Below are 16,408 nucleotides of genomic sequence, written 5' to 3'. Positions count from 1 at the left end.
ATGTGTATGCAGGTGCATAGTGGTCACAGGGGCGGTGTTATAAAAGAGCACATAAGGTCATTGATTCTGGGGAAAAGATGAAGACAAAGTTCAGTTGGTTAAAGGCTATCAGCAGGGGCTTAGCTAATGTCTCTTGGGCCCTGGTGCAAGAGGTCAACTTGGGCCCCCCCTTACCACATACTGACTAACACAACCGCTGCTACTGAATAAAATCCTCTGTACATAGACCAATATCACCTCATCCAGTCATATAGAGGTGGCCCCAGCTCTACACAGGCTCTATACACCATATACATTACAGTGCAAATATATCAGGTGACTCACAGGGGACATCTTCTCTGATCGGAGTTCTTCCCTTTTCATCTTCTCCATCTGCCCAGGGCCATTATGAGAACTTTTTGGAGCCACGAATCCACAGAATCTGCCAGACAAACATATTAGGCTCCTCACACTGACACCATCCTCATCTCTCTACAAACTGCACATCTGTATTGGCCCCTTTACACCCTCATTTAGTGGGTAGCCTGACTCTACGTGACTCCCTTATAGTACATATCCCCCTATTGTATACACCCCCTGTGTAGTCCACCTTATAGATGGCCCCCCAATGTTTCCCCCTTATAGATGGCCCCCTGTGTTGTCCCTATTATAGATGCCCCCCATGTTATCCCCCATATAGATTGCCCCCATGTTATCAACCATATAGATGCCCCCCATTTTATCCCCCTTACAGATGCCCCCCATGTTGTCCCCTCCTCCTGCCCCTCCATCATCATACTACTACCCCTTTCATCCTCCTGCCCCTCCATCATCATACTACAACCACCTCCACCATAATACTACTACCCCTTCATCCTCCTGCCCTTTCATCATTATACCACTTCACCCCTCATCATCCTCTTGTTCCATCATCATCATACCACTACATCCTCATCATCCTCTTGTTCCATCATCATCATACCACTACATCCTCATCATCCTCTTGTTCCATCATCATCATACCACTACATCCTCATCATCCTCTTGTTCCATCATCATCATACCACTACATCCTCATCATCCTCTTGTTCCTTCATCATCATACCACTACACCCCTCATCATCCTCTTGTTTCATCATCATACCACTACACCCCCCATCATCCTCTTGTTCCATAATCATCATCATCATACCACTACATCCTCATCATCTTCTTGTTCCATCATCATACCACTACACCCCTCATCATCCTCTTGTTCCTTCATAATCCTCTTGTTCCTTCATCATCATACCACTACACCCCCCATCATCCTCTTGTTCCATCATCATCATACCACTACATCCTCATCATCCTCTTGTTCCTTCATCATCATACCACTACACTCCTCATCATCCTCTTGTTCCATCATCATGCCACTACACCCCCCATCATCCTCTTGTTCCATCATCATCATCATCATCATACCACTACATCCTCATCATCTTCTTGTTCCATCATCATACCACTACACCCCTCATCATCTTCTTGCTCCATCATACCACTACACCCCTCATCATCCTCTTGTTCCATCATCATACCACTACACCCCCATCATCCTCTTGTTCCATCATCATACCACTACACCCCTCATCCTCCTCTTGTTCCATCATCATACCACTACATTCCCATCATCCTCTTGTTCCATCATCATCATACCACTACACCCCTCATCATCCTCTTGTTCCATCATCATACCACTACATCCCCATCATCCTCGTTCCATCATCATCATACCACTACACCCCTCATCATCCTCTTGTTCCATCATCATACCACTACACCCCTCATCATCCTCTTGTTCCATCATCATACCACTACACCCCTCATCATCTTCTTGCTCCATCATACCACTACACCCCTCATCATCCTCTTGTTCCATCATCATACCACTACACCCCCATCATCCTCTTGTTCCATCATCATACCACTACACCCCTCATCCTCCTCTTGTTCCATCATCATACCACTACATTCCCATCATCCTCTTGTTCCATCATCATCATACCACTACACCCCTCATCATCCTCTTGTTCCATCATCATACCACTACATCCCCATCATCCTCGTTCCATCATCATCATACCACTACACCCCTCATCATCCTCTTGTTCCATCATCATACCACTACACCCCTCATCATCCTCTTGTTCCATCATCATACCACTACACCCCTCATCATCCTCTTGTTCCATCATCATCATACCACTACACCCCCATCATCCTCTTGTTCCATCATCATACCACTACACCCCTCATCCTCCTCTTGTTCCATCATCATCATCATCATACCACTACATTCCCATCATCCTCTTGTTCCATCATCATTATACCACTACACCCCTCATCATCCTCTTGTTCCATCATCATACCACTACACCCCCATCATCCTCTTGTTCCATCATCATCATCATCATCATACCACTACACCCCTCATCATCCTCTTGTTCCATCATCATCATCATCATACCACTACACCCCATCATCCTCTTGTTCCTTCATCATCATCATCATACCATTACACCCCTCATCTTCCTCTTGTTCCATCATCATAATCATACTACTACACCCCCATCATCCTCTTGTTCCTTCATCATCATACCACTACACCCCATCATCCTCTTGTTCCATCATCATCATCATACCACTACACCCCTCATCATCCTCTTGTTCCATCATCATCATCATACCACTACACCCCATCATCTTCTTGTTCCTTCATCATCATCATCATCATCATACCACTACACCCCTCATCTTCCTCTTGTTCCATCATCATCATCATCATCATACTACTACACCCCCATCATCCTCTTGTTCCTTCATCAGCATACCACTACACCCCATCATCCTCTTGTTCCTTCATCATCATCATACCACTACACCCCTCATCATTCTCTTGTTCCATCATCATCATACCACTACACCCCCATCATCTTCTTGTTCCATCATCATCATCATACCACTACACCCCCATCATCCCCTTAAAAACAAAAAAATCTATACTCACCTGCATGACTTCTGTAGCCCCCAGGTCACACGCGCTGGCGGGCTTCGCGGGACCTGTTTTTTTCTTAACGCAATGCTCCCTGCGCTGGAAGTACTTCCCCCCCGCCGCACACAGAGCTCCCTGGGGGCCGCAAGACAGCCGGGGGCCCCTGCCTCTTGTGATCGCAAGCAAAACATTGCTTGCGGTCACAAGAGGGAGTGGGAGGCGGGCAGTGCAGTGGTAAGGGGGGGCCCCGCGGGCCCCCCCTTGGTAGCGGCCCGGTCGCGGCGGCGACCCCTGCGACCGCTGTCGCTACGCCACTGGCTATCAGGCCTGGTTTTCAGTCTGCCTTTATAGAGTAATCTGCTGAATCACCGTAGGTGCAATATCATTCCTTTAAACCTGGCATGATTGTTATTTGTCCCCAGTACAGATTTATCTATTAATGATTAAACATTTTTAGGGACATTTATAAAACTTGCAACACCATCCAATCATCTCCCCCCCCCCCCCCCCCAAGACTATTGACAATCATAAGTAAGTAAGGCATGTGTGCAGAAAACCTGCAGCTTATAATATAAGTGCATACACAATCCCCATCTCTACCATAGTTCACCCTAGTCAGGCACTACCTTCCATGTTTGGTGAGGACAAGCCAGAAAAGTTTTAAAGTTTCCAATTCCACCAGTGTGTAACCAATTCTTCAATCTTTATAGCTTCTCCAAGTATAAGAGCCCCTGACATACAAGAGTCAATGCACTGTGACTGCTCATGGTGATCTTATTCATGGTGATACTGTACTAACACCTTGTTCTCCTTTTAAAGGAATAGTGACAACTTGTGGTATAGTGGTGTCTGAAGCATATAAAAAAAACCTGCAAAGTGTTTCCAGTCCTAACTTCCTTACATTTTATGTCCATGTCCAGCTATCATTTGCAGGTCATGGGGTCAATGAAGCCAGTGCAAACTGTATAATTTATGGCCACTCCCAAAAATATGCTGCCCCTACAAAGCCGCTGCCTGAGCAATAAACTAATTTCACCTCGTCAGAAATGGCCCTGCTTATCAGCCGCTGTAAGCCCTGCAGGAAGCATTGTATTCTTTCCAGTCTGACACAGTGCTCTCTGCTGCCACCTCTGTCTTGCCAGAGTACCCCTTTAATTTCTTCTAATATGTTGATGATTGTTTATAAGAGGGACAGCTCTTAGTATAAACTAAACCGTCCCAAGTTGTCCTGACATCCTGACTAGAGATGAGCGAATATTGAGCATGCTTGAGTCCATCCAAACCCGAACTTTTGGCATTTGATTAGCGGTGGCTGCTGAACTTGGATAAAGCCCTAAGGCTATGTGGAAAACATGGATATAGTCATTGGCTGTATCCATGTTTTCCAGACAACCTTAAAGCTTTATCCAACTTCAGCAGCCCCCGCTAATCAAATGCCGAACATTCGGGTTCGGGTGGACTCGAACCCAAATCTGGTTCGCTCATCTCTAATCCTGATATATGCACATTCCCGAGAAACAGAACTGACAATTATTTGTTCTGTTTGCTCCAAACACTAGAAAAGAAAATATAAGAAAATGTTTCTATACAAGCCAAAAAAGTCATCAAAATAAACATTGTACAAAGAGTAAAAGACACATGAAATATGGCTACCAATAGTAGAGGACTGAAAAATCATTTTTATCTCTAGTGTCGTGAACATTGAGCCACTCCTATCAGGTTTGATCTTTTTGGACTGCTTTTCCTAACCTCAGATCACAGTGAATCATCAACATGTTCCGAACTGGTGTTTTTCTCTTGCTACTGCCACTATGCTTTCTCAACACGGTTTCTGCTGGGAAAATTTTAGCTTGGCCGACAGAAGCTAGTCATTTTTTAAATATGAAAATCATCTTGGAGGAACTGGCACATAAAGGCCACGATGTGACCGTGTTAGTTCACACCGCCTTTTTGATTACGGACACTGGTCGTGTCTCATCTTTGAAATTTGAAAATTTCTCTGTTCCATTTACAAAAGAGGAGAATGAAAAGATTCTGGATGATTTTTTATCTTTTTGGATTTATGATGTGCCAAAAATTTCCTATTGGGAGTTCTATGAACGGACTAAGAGTTTGGTTAAGGAACAGCTAAGACTAGAAGAACAAGTGTGCGATGGTGTAATAAAAAACGAGAAACTGTTAAAGAAACTGAAAGGAAAGAAGTTTGATGTCGTCGTTTCAGACCCATTGATGCCATGTGGTGAACTTGTTGCCGAGCTTCTTGGAGTGCCCTTTGTGTACTCCTTTAGGTTCTCAATGGGCAACTCTATGGAAAGATTATGTGGACAACTTCCAGCGCCATTTTCCTATGTCCCTGGCTCTATGGCGGAGCTCACTCACAAAATGTCTTTTGTGGAAAGACTACAAAATATGAACTTTTACATATTTCAAGATGTCCTCTACAGTCTAGTGTTTGCAGGACAATGGGATCCTTACTTCAGTGAGGTGTTAGGTGAGTATAAATGGGGGTGGTGAGATGTGTTTATAAATGTCATTTAGAGATCTGTTCACACTGTGCACGGTTAAGACGTGTGGCATATACATATGGAGAATGTGTTTGTGGGATCCCGCTGTATTAAAGACATAGGCAACTATGCATTTTAGCTTGCCCAAAGATGTATTCCAATGGCATATCTTTAGCTACTAAAATCTATACGCATGGTGGCTTAGACATTGGGAGCACATCTGATATGTACTTTTTATAGGTTTAAAACCTGAACACAATGTGAACAGAGTCTAATCAAGCAGAACAAAAAATTATGTTGTGTAGCAAGTAATTCTAGAGTACAGAAATATATGTATAGTACTATATACAGCCTAATGCAGAGTACTGTTATATATATGTGAACTATACATTAACCAGATATTATATTTGAAGTTTTAGGCCTATTTTAATCCTTACTTACCTTTGATAAATTTCAGGTGAAGTTCTCTTTCAGAATCTTCACGGGATTTTCTGTATAACACTCTTGTGATCTTTTGATGATAGAATTACTATGGAGTATAAAGTTACATAAGTCAGGTGTGTCATTTCCCAGGGTAAAATTCATAGTCCAAGGTTTATACCATTGTCTAATAAGTAGTGGTTAAGTAGTAGATTTGTTCCCAGCATGTTCTAGCATGCCATGTCATAGAATATGGAGGATACAAGATTGTGCATGTTTTCTCATGGATTTGAGATGATCATTCAGCAGTTCATTTCGGTGAGATCACATGAATGTTGTTTGTAATTAGAACAGAAAAGATGAGAAAAAAGAGATGAAATTAAAAAAAAAGGGGTTTGGGGAGTCATGCTACAATATTCCCAATCACTCAGCAGAAGGTTTTCTAGGAAGAAACAATTGATAGCCTATCCACAGGTTCGGCACTCGAACAGCAGTGAGAACGTGTAGCGGCACTGGTGTCCTGTAGCATCTTTTCAGGGTGTAGTACCCTGGAAGAGTCAACCGATTACTGCAGTGCAGGATGGATGATCTGTGAGAGTGGCAGGTCTCGGCACCCCGATGATCAACTATTGATCCAATTATTTAACCCTGAACAACCTCTTTAAAGCAAATGTACCAGGTACATTAGCTTTAAAGGGGTACTCCAGTGCTGATTAAAAAAAAATATCAATCAATCATAAACATAGTTTTTACATTTACCATCCCTCCGGAGTCTGTCTCTGTTTGAATTTCCCGCTGTTTGCAGGTCCCTGAAGCTCCAGTTGGTGGCTTCATTTTTTCTTTACTTCCTGGTTTGGGCTTTCCCATGACATCACGTAAAACTGTAAGATGGCTTAAATCTTGTTCAGCCAGTCAGAGCTGAGCAACCTGCATCATCTGACAAAGGGAGGCTGGCTTAACAGGGCTTAGACCCGCCTCCCTCTTGATGATGTCATTGTCACAAAATGGCTTCCATAGAGCAGCCTGGGGTTAACAGTCATTAGGTAAGAATGAGTTTACTTCACTTCCTGGTGGGGGGGGGTTGAGGGGGGAAAAGATAGGGAAGGGGGGCTGATAGGTATTTGAAGCATATTACATAGTTATATAACTTTGTAATGTGTTTCAATTACTTTTCGCTGGAGTACGCCTATAAGTATTACCCATGTATATAATGGCACTGGCACGGGGAAGTGGTTCCTTTTTTTTTTAAACAGCGTCCCGGTTCCCATGTACGGCGCCGTTCTATTTACGGGTACCGCGCCGAGGGGTGAAGCACTGGAGGCGGGCCAGGCCACCCCCAGTGGTAAGAAACTCCCGCCCCTCTATGATGCAGCTCCATTAGAATCAATGGAGCTGTGTCATGTAGGGGCAGATGTTCCTCCCACTGGAAGAGGGCCCGTCCGCCTGCAGTGCTTCCCCCCTGGTATCCGTAAATTGAATGGCACCGTATGCTGCAGTTAAAAAAAAGGACTGTGGCACCTGCTTCCCCGTGCGGGTGCAATTCTATACATGGGTTATGGTACATTCGCTTTAAGGGATAGATAGATGCATCCAGCTACCCAGTACATAATAGTTAAAAAAATATATAAACTTTGGTCATAATTGATTCTTTCAATGAAAGCATCAAAGGTGGAGGGCCATAAACTTTACAATCTAGCTGCAGATAGGAAGATAGGAAGTAACTCAGTTGACCTTTCATAGCTACTAAAAGAGGACCTAGTAGAAGGGCAGCAGGTCTGTCACAATGACACCATAACATGTGGAGTTCATTAACCCCTTGCCTCAGCAGCCTGTTTTGGCCTTAATGCCCAGGGCCTATTTTTCAAATCTGACCTGTCTCCCTTTATGTAGTAATAACTCTGCAATGCTTTTAACTATTGCGGTTATTCTGAGACAGTTTTTTCGTGACATATTCCTGTTTATGTTTGTGTTATATTTTTGTGGATACACTAAGTAGTTTTTTGAAAAAAAAAAAAAACAACAACAGCACATTTGTGCAAAAATGTAAAAAAATGCCATTTCTTTATATAAAAAAAATTCCCTTTAAAAAAAAAGATAGTCATGTCACATAAACTAATTATTACTACAACATGTCTATTTTATGTTGACATCATTTGGTGAATGTCCTTTTACTTTTTAGGATGTTAGAGGGCATTGAAATTTTGCTAGAGCTGTGCGGGCTGTGGCTGCTGGAGAGGATGATGGCAGGGGGACACAGGGCACTGGAGGGACGCTGACCATCCCTCTGCCATCATCCTCTCCAGCAGCCACAGCCCGCACAGCTCTGGGAGTCGGGTTGTGACATCACCATGTTATCCAGGAAGTGGCATCACCATGTTATCCAGGAAGTGACATCACCATGTTCTCCAGGAAGTTACATCACCATGTTATCCAGGAAGTGAAGCCTTGATGCAGTAGTAAGTGCAGAGAAAAAAGCACTTTATAAGCATTTCCCCTAATAAGTTTATATTGGTGATTTGTATAACTTTTGGGGGGCAATACAATACTTTAATAAAAAATGTTGCTGGACTTCTCCTTTAAAATGGAATAGCTGCCAGAAAAATTACATTTTTAAATTTCCAGTCCAACTCGCTTAAATTTCTGCGAAACACCTAAAGAGTTAACAAACTTATGAAATGTTACTTTGAATGCTTTGAGGGGTGCAATTTTTACAGTGGAGGGATTTATGAAGGTAACTAACATACACATTTTCGCCGGACACTGATTAAAAGAGGCTCAATTTATGAGTGGAGTCCGCATGGCGGATTTCCCTTGTCATTCTGCCTGTCCTATTGCTTCAATTGGATTTCTCGTGCACCTCTGCTCTTCGCTCAAAGAATGGCCAGAGCTGGGTCGCTTGTGATGTTATAGAGATTTTTTGTAATAAGGAGTTGCCTATTTTGGTACTGCTTGTGAACCCCAAACCCAATGGGATGAGAGTCTTTTTAGAGTTATCTGGGTCGGGCCATAAGCCACAACGGAGCAAATCCCAGAAAATACTAAGTGTATGTCGAGTAATTGGCCCTAAATGTAGAAAACCTCAAAAAGAAGAGGTGATCAAGGTTCCTCTCTTGACTTTCCAGCTATTTAACCATTTAGGTGTTGCTGTCAAAACTGACAGTATCATTTAAATGGTTTTCCTGGTGGTCCTGTGGATGGAAAAACAAGACCTCAAATGGTTCTGTAGGTGAAAAAATGAAAGTGGTTTGGACTTTTTAACATGAGGAGGGAAAATGTGAAAAAAGTGTGAAGGTGAAAATTTACTCTATGAGGGTACGTGCACACTACGGAATCGTGACGGAAAACCCTATGCGTATTCTGTAGTTCGCACCCTCTCACGGGGGGTGAAAACAAATATATCTACTAGAGACTGCTACGGCCACTGAATGACAGAGCCTGCCATGTCACGTCTTACATTCTGTCTCAGACAAGAAAGCGGACGGAAATCAGAGGCCGGAGCAGCAGAATCTGAGTGGCAGCACTGGAGCCAGGAGGTAAGTTGAAGTGGTCCTGGCTGGAGTACCCTTTAAAAATAATCCTGAGTATCATCAAGTAATAAATAATTACTCTTGCAGTAATGGAATATGGTCCAAGATAGTGTATCATGACATGGAGAAAAATGTATGTTAGGCCTCCTTCTCACATTTAGAAAATTCTCCCTGATTTCTTATCAGGAAATCCGATTGGATTTCCGGACCCATTGAGGTACATTAGTGATGAACACCCTTCAGGATTTTCAGAAAAATAGGTCAGGATTTTTTAGATCCTGTCTTATTTTCATCCGGAATTGCGGCACGAACGCCCCCATAGAAGGCTATGGGAGCCCTGGAATTTCAGAAGCTTTCCTGATGCACATCAAGAAAGCATCCAAAATGCCGGATTGCTTGAGAGCGCCCCCTCCCCCACGGGACCTCACCAGCACCAAGCTGGGACTTCCCCCAAGACCTCAGTGGTGCAGCCTAGCCTGCCACCCAACTCCCCTAGACATCTACCAAACCTAAAAAGCCCAAGCAACCTGCCCATGTCACCTGCGGTGCTGGTCACCGGCCACAGCAGGACAGGTAAGATTAACCCCTAAAACTATAACCCTCACCATGTTCTGCTAACATTTCATGATGGGAGTTGTAGTTCTGCAGCCTGTGGCCATCTAGGTTGCAGAACTACAACCCTCATCATGCCCTGCTGACAGATCAGGGTAGTGTGGTGCGCTTCGGTTGCTTGTACTACTCGACCGGTGATGGTAGTGTCGTGACGCCAGTGCTAGTGTGATGTTGGTACCTGCTTTAGTGTGGCCAGGCTGTAGTGTTCCCAAATGGTCGGTAACCTGCCGGGCTGTGATGGGTCCCTTGGGGGCTTGTCACGGTAGTCCTGAGTGGAAATTGACCCACCCGGACTATCGGTACCGCCTCCCACAGAAAAGGGAAAAATAACCCAAGATGTGCGGTTAGTGTGTATAGGTGCTGGTGCGGAGGAAAGGATGACTGAGTCAGCTACTACCCAGCTTTCCTGTACAGTCTCTTGGTAGTACAATACACTTTTGTAGAAAATAGACAAATCTTTCACACAGGCTTAAGTGCTGAACTCATTTGTGCTGAGAAGATGCTTGAGGAAGTAGAGTAGCGTAGAGGATACTGCCCTGCACTTTTTAGACTGGTTCACTGTGTGGGCCGGGATGTTCCTAGGCTCTTTTCCCTTTGTAGTGTTTAGCACTGCATAGTAGACGTAGAAGGAATACTAAAAGGACTGGTTGTCTCTAGCTGCATCTGCATACATGTGTCTTAGACTCAACCAACTGAACTACACTTTGGTCCCAGACAGGGGTCCTGGCAGAAGCCAGGCCCTGGCTTGGCTACAGCAGGGAAGTTTGCTCTATGTGTCCTTCTCCCACGTGAATCTGGGTGAGAACTGATGCTACCCAGATTCTCCCCAAGTAACAGCTTCTTACAGGGCTAAGTAATCTACCCTGTGAGTGGTGGAAAGGAATGTGAAAGATAGAAAGAGGTCAGAAGTAGAAGGCATCTCCTATAGGTTAGCAAGAGCACATAGTACACATAAAACAGTAACCCATTACCTTCCTCAGCTGTGCAATACATAAGATCATACATATAAGAAATACTGACATCTAGTGGGGGAACTTTTAAAGTGCACTCCATCACCACTTAACCTAGAGTAAGAAGCTTTTGCGACAGGCGCATAAGAGAAAAGAACATCAGTGGTGGGACACCACAATGGGAGTTGTAGTTCTGCAAACTCTGTCCATCCAGGTTGCAGAACTACAACCCTCATCATGCCTTGCTGACAGTTCATAATGGGAATTGTAGTTCTGCAAGAGATTAGAGGATGACACAGTATAGAAGGGGGCAGGCAGGGGCACAGTAGAACTACACCTCCAAGCATGATGTGTGGTAATATGCAGGACTACATCACATAATGGGAGTTGTAGTTCTGCAACAGATTAGAGGATGACACATGACATGAGGGGGAGATGGTGACACGGTAAACGAGGGGGAGACGGTGGCACGGTACACTAGGGGCAATGTGGGTACTTGTGATGTTTGCTGGCATACTAGCTAGACCATATTGAAAACACTTTTTTTTTTTCCTGATCAGGAAATCCTGAATGCATTTCCTGATGGTTTATAGAAGGTAAAAACTGATTACTGTCAGGAAATCCTGATGCATTTGCCTCCTGATCAGGATTTCCTGACAGTAAAAACTGACACAGACGGGTGAATGGGGCCTTATACTTTGGAAAAACATTTTGTAAGGCCCCCTTCACACATCCGGGAAATCTGCACAAATTTCTTATCAGGAAATCCGGACGGATTCACGGACCCATAGAGGTACATTGGTGATGGACACCCTTCCTCAACACTCTTTTTTTCTAAAGGATGTCCGTTATGGAAAATAGGCCAGGATTTTTTAGATCCTAACCTATTTCCGTCCAGAATTCCGGCATGTACACCCGATAGAAGTCTATGAGGGCACTGGAACATCAGGAAAGCGCCCGGAATTCCGGATTTGTTGAGCAGTGATGCTTGCCCCAAACTTAGCGGCAGAAATGCCCACACCCCTTCCCCCCAAGGTCTCAGTGGTGCCGCGAAACCTGACAGTCCCCCGCCCCATACATGAGCAGTGGTGGCCGCCGCACCTGACGCCCATTATCCACTCTCTGTCTGCTGCCTTTCCGCTGCCCTCTCACCTTGACCCATCTCCCTGGGACCCAAGCATTGCTGCCTGCTGCTAACCACCACCTTCCCCGGCCGTGAGCAGTGCTGCCCACCGCAGCCGACACCAATCGCCACCTGCCTTCCCTCTGCCCCCTGCATTTTAACACCCCCGAGAGTGAGCAGTGCTGCCCGCTGCTAACCACCCGCTGCACACTGCACCCGACACCCATCGCCCCCCTGCCTGCTGCCTTTTCGCTACACCTTAACCTATCCCCCCGGACCTAAGTAGTGATGCCCGCCATTACCCCCCCCCCCCCCCATGACCCAGTTCTTGTCACGGACAGAGGTGGCAGGAGAGAGCACTGTGTATAAAAGAAACATTGTACATAAGTATAAGACACTTGACACATGGCTGACATTGCTGAAAACCATGCAGGGGACTGACAATCATATTTCTCTCTAGTGTCATAACCTTTAGCCACTCCTGTGAAGTTTGTACTTTTTGAACAGCTTCTCCTCACCTCAGATTAACAACATGTTTCGAACTGGTGTATTTCTCTTGCTACTTCCAATATGCTTCCTCAACACGGCTTCTGCTGGGAAAGTTTTAGTCTGGCCAACAGACGCCAGTCATTTTTTAAATCTGAAAATTATCTTGGAGGAACTGGCACATAAAGGCCACGATGTGACTGTGTTAGCTCACTCGGCCATTATGATTGTGGGCACTGGTCGTATCTCATCTTTCAAATTTGAAAATTTCTCTGTTCCATTTACAAAAGAGAAGGTTGAAGAGTTTTTGGATGATTTTTTCTCTTTTTGGATTTATGATTTGCCAAAAATGTCTTATTGGGAGTTCTATGAACGGACTAAATGGTTAACAAGGGAACAGCAAGCAATGGAAGTACTTATGTGTGATGGTGTAGTAAAGAACGAGACAATACTAAAAAAGCTAAAAGAGAAGAAGTTTGATGTCCTGGTTTCAGACCCATTTACACCTTGTGGTGAACTTATTGCCGAACTTCTTGGAGTGCCCTTTGTGTACTCCTTTAGGTTCTCAATGGGCAACTCAATGGAAAGATTATGTGGACAACTGCCAGCACCATTTTCCTATGTTCCTGGCTCTATGGCGGACCTGTCTGACAAAATGTCTTTTGTGGAAAGACTAAAAAATATGAACTTTTACATATTTCAAGATGTCCTCTACAGTCTATTGTTTGCAGGACAATGGGATCCTTACTACAGTGAGGCATTAGGTAAGCATGAATGGGGATATGTATATATATTTGTCATTTAGAGATCTGTTCACACTGTGGTTGGGCGATATGTGTAGCATGCACATATACAGAATGTTTTTGTGGGATCTCCTGTATTCAAAACATAGTCATCTACACATTTCAGTATAGTAAGTATAGTATAGTAAATAGTATCCCAGTGTAAACTGTCCAAAACATGTATGCCAAACCCATACACAGGCTACTAAACAACTACTAGTACAAGTCTGATTATGTATATGTTGGGAGCTTATATGTCCTTCCTCATATGTTATGTTTAGAACCCAAGTAAAGTGTAAACAGAGTCTAATTCAGGAGAATACATTAATATTCCAGAGCAAGTAATTCTAGAACTCACATATACAAATTATTATTTATTAGAGTTACTAGATATTATATTTTACATTCTTTTAGATCTTACTTTTTAGCTAAAGTTCTCTTTCAGAATTGCAAAATGGATTTACTGTATAATACTTCTGTGATCTTTGCATAATACAATTACTATGGAGAATTTGTCATAAGGAACTCTGTTATGTATGTAAGGTATGGCTGGTCTTGTATTCTTTCCCAGAGTAAAATTCATAGTCCAAGGGGTCAGTCAGTTCATTCCTTGCACATTGTCTAAGTGGTGGGTTTGTACACACATTGGGGGACATTTATATAGTCCAGCGTTTTTTACGTCGGGCTTACAAATGTCCCCGCAGCTCCGGAGCTCAGGGGATTTATGTAGAGGTGCATTGCCTCTTCATAAATCCCGATCGCACAGAGCCCGAAAATTTTGAAACCTACGCCAGCTCAGAGCTGGCATAGGTTTCAGTGAAAAATGATAAATGTGGCACAAGCAGAGGCCGTGCCCCCTCTGCATGCTGCCGCACCCCTGTAACACCCCCTCTCCACCCCACTGGCAAAGGTGGCGTAGATGGGGCAGATGCCAAAAAATTATCGCAAACATATCATTTGCGAATATTTTTATGCCAATTTGCCCCATCTGCGCCTAAAAAAGGCATTTACGTCTTTTCATACATGTCCTCCCATGTTCTAGCAAGTAGATAACATGTTTCAGCATCTAAAATGTGTAGTATATAAAAAATTGTAATTGTTCTTGCATGGTTATCATTGTTTTGGATGTGGCCCGTACCATGGTCTGCATCCGCCTCGGCTCCTTCAGTGTTCTCTCTGTGGCAGACGCTGTGTTCCTGATGCCGGAATGTGGGTCGGTCTGCACTTCACCCCCACCCCGCACACAGCTACTTACCTGGCCTTACTCCTGGTCGTGCTTCCTGTCACCAGTTCACATCCCTGCCTCCTAGCGCTCAGTGAAATTTTAAGGGGCAGTATGCCCCTATTGGTTCCTGCACCTAAGCTATAAATGTGTGCACCTGCTTGACCCCCGCTTGTTGGAGCCTCAGCATGCTATCCATAGTTTGCGGTCCCATCTCTCTTTCTGGGTTCCTGCCTGTTTTCCTGCCTACGTATCCCCAACTGCACCTCGCTCGCCTCCACTAGCAAACCAAGTCAGAGGCAGCTTATACATTGGAAAACCATAATTAGAATAAAAAAAAAGTAGAAAGAAGTGAAGAAAATAAGAAAAAAAGGGCAACAATACTCATTGGCAATAGGCTCGCAAATAGTAGCATAAATAGATCCCTAAACTCAAGCTACCTGGTACAAGTAGTAGAATAAAAAACCTTAAAATATAATTTACTCTCTCAGTGAAAGCACCAAAGTTGGACTTTACAATGTTGCTGCTGATAGGAAGTGACCTTTCTTAGCTACTGAAAGATAAGCAGGTAAAAGGGCAGTAGGTACGTAGATCTTACAATGGTGCCAGCACATTATTATTATTTTTGGCCCCCGCCATAACATATAGTCTCTTGTTCCGAGTTTTTTTTTTTTTTTTTAAAGAATTGCAACAAAGACTATAGATAAAGTGTAGAAATACAAAGTGGAGGGTGTGTTACAAGCTATAATGGAAACTGACACCTATTTAAACTGTTCAAATGTATTTGAACTACATACAACCAGTAGGTGGAGCATCCTGAGCATAAAAAAAATGGATAGAATTCTATACTCCAATAGCAAAGTAAACAATCTATACAATCACATGACTTCCTGATACACACAGGCTGCCGCTGCAGGGTAGTCTCACATTTCTGTTTTGGAGCTGCACTTGGATGTCAGCATGTTCTTGGCAGGCGTTTTACTTGTGCTTCATATAAGCTTCTTCAGCACAGCTTCCTCAGGAAAAATCCTAGTGTGGCCTACAGACGGCAGCCATATTATAAATCTAAACACCATCCTTGAAGTCCTTGCACACAAAGGCCATGAGGTTACTGTGCTGGTTCCCTCAGCCAACATAATCATGGACAGTAAGAAAATATCGCTCTTAAATTATGAAGTTTTTCCAGTTTCGTTTGACAAACAGAGAAATGAAAAGATGTTAGAGAAGAATCTGCGCCTATGGATTTACGAACGGCCTAATATGACATATTGGGAATTCTTTTCAACTTTGAATGAGGTGATAGCGGAGTCTGAGGAAATGCAGCGGCTTGTGTGTGATGGTGTTATAAAGAATAAAGCACTACTGACCAAACTCAAGGAGGAAAAGTTTGACGTTCTGGTTGTTGACCCTTTGGCTCCCTGTGGGGAACTTATTGCTGAGATCCTTGGGCTCCCCTTCATCTTCTCATTGAGGTTCTCAATGGGTTATGTGGTGGAGAGACATTGTGGTCACATCCCAGCCCCATATGCCTATGTACCCGGAGCAATGAATGAGTTCAGTGATAGAATGACTTTTACTGAGAGATTGAAGAATACCGTCCTCTATTTATTTCAAGATGCTATATTTCATTTTGTTATGTCACCACCTTGGAATCGATATTATAGTGAGGCAATAGGTGAGTATTATGTATAGAGGTGCGAACCTTTTGTTACCTTAGCTGAATCATTGTTACTATTTAGAAGAAGGTATGTGGACTACATTGCATTATGGTC

At 43.7% G+C, this 16,408-nt stretch overlaps 1 protein-coding gene across 8 annotated transcripts in view; it reads left to right on the top strand.

The window, feature by feature from the left end:
- Window positions 1–16,408, top strand: part of LOC138797703 (UDP-glucuronosyltransferase 2A2-like) — a 54,211-nt gene that overhangs the window by 17,692 nt on the left and 20,111 nt on the right. For 2 of the 8 annotated variants that reach the window (XM_069978239.1, XM_069978243.1), the window contains exon 1: window positions 15,590–16,311. The exons of 1 other annotated variant lie outside the window; for it this stretch is intronic. In XM_069978239.1, coding sequence (XP_069834340.1) covers window positions 15,597–16,311 — 715 coding nt within the window. In that variant the 5' untranslated portion in view covers window positions 15,590–15,596. Of the gene's footprint in view, window positions 1–4,753; window positions 5,502–6,038; window positions 6,051–6,164; window positions 6,253–12,678; window positions 13,397–15,589; window positions 16,312–16,408 lie in introns of those variants that run through there. 5 more of the 8 variants (XM_069978244.1, XM_069978245.1, XM_069978237.1 and 2 more) reach the window with 5 other exon arrangements.

The sequence above is a fragment of the Dendropsophus ebraccatus genome, chromosome 7 (genome assembly GCF_027789765.1).
Source record: "Dendropsophus ebraccatus isolate aDenEbr1 chromosome 7, aDenEbr1.pat, whole genome shotgun sequence".
Classification (NCBI taxonomy): Eukaryota; Metazoa; Chordata; class Amphibia; order Anura; family Hylidae; genus Dendropsophus; species Dendropsophus ebraccatus.
Note: the sequence above shows the minus strand (reverse complement) of the source record. Positions and strands in the feature narration are given on the sequence as shown.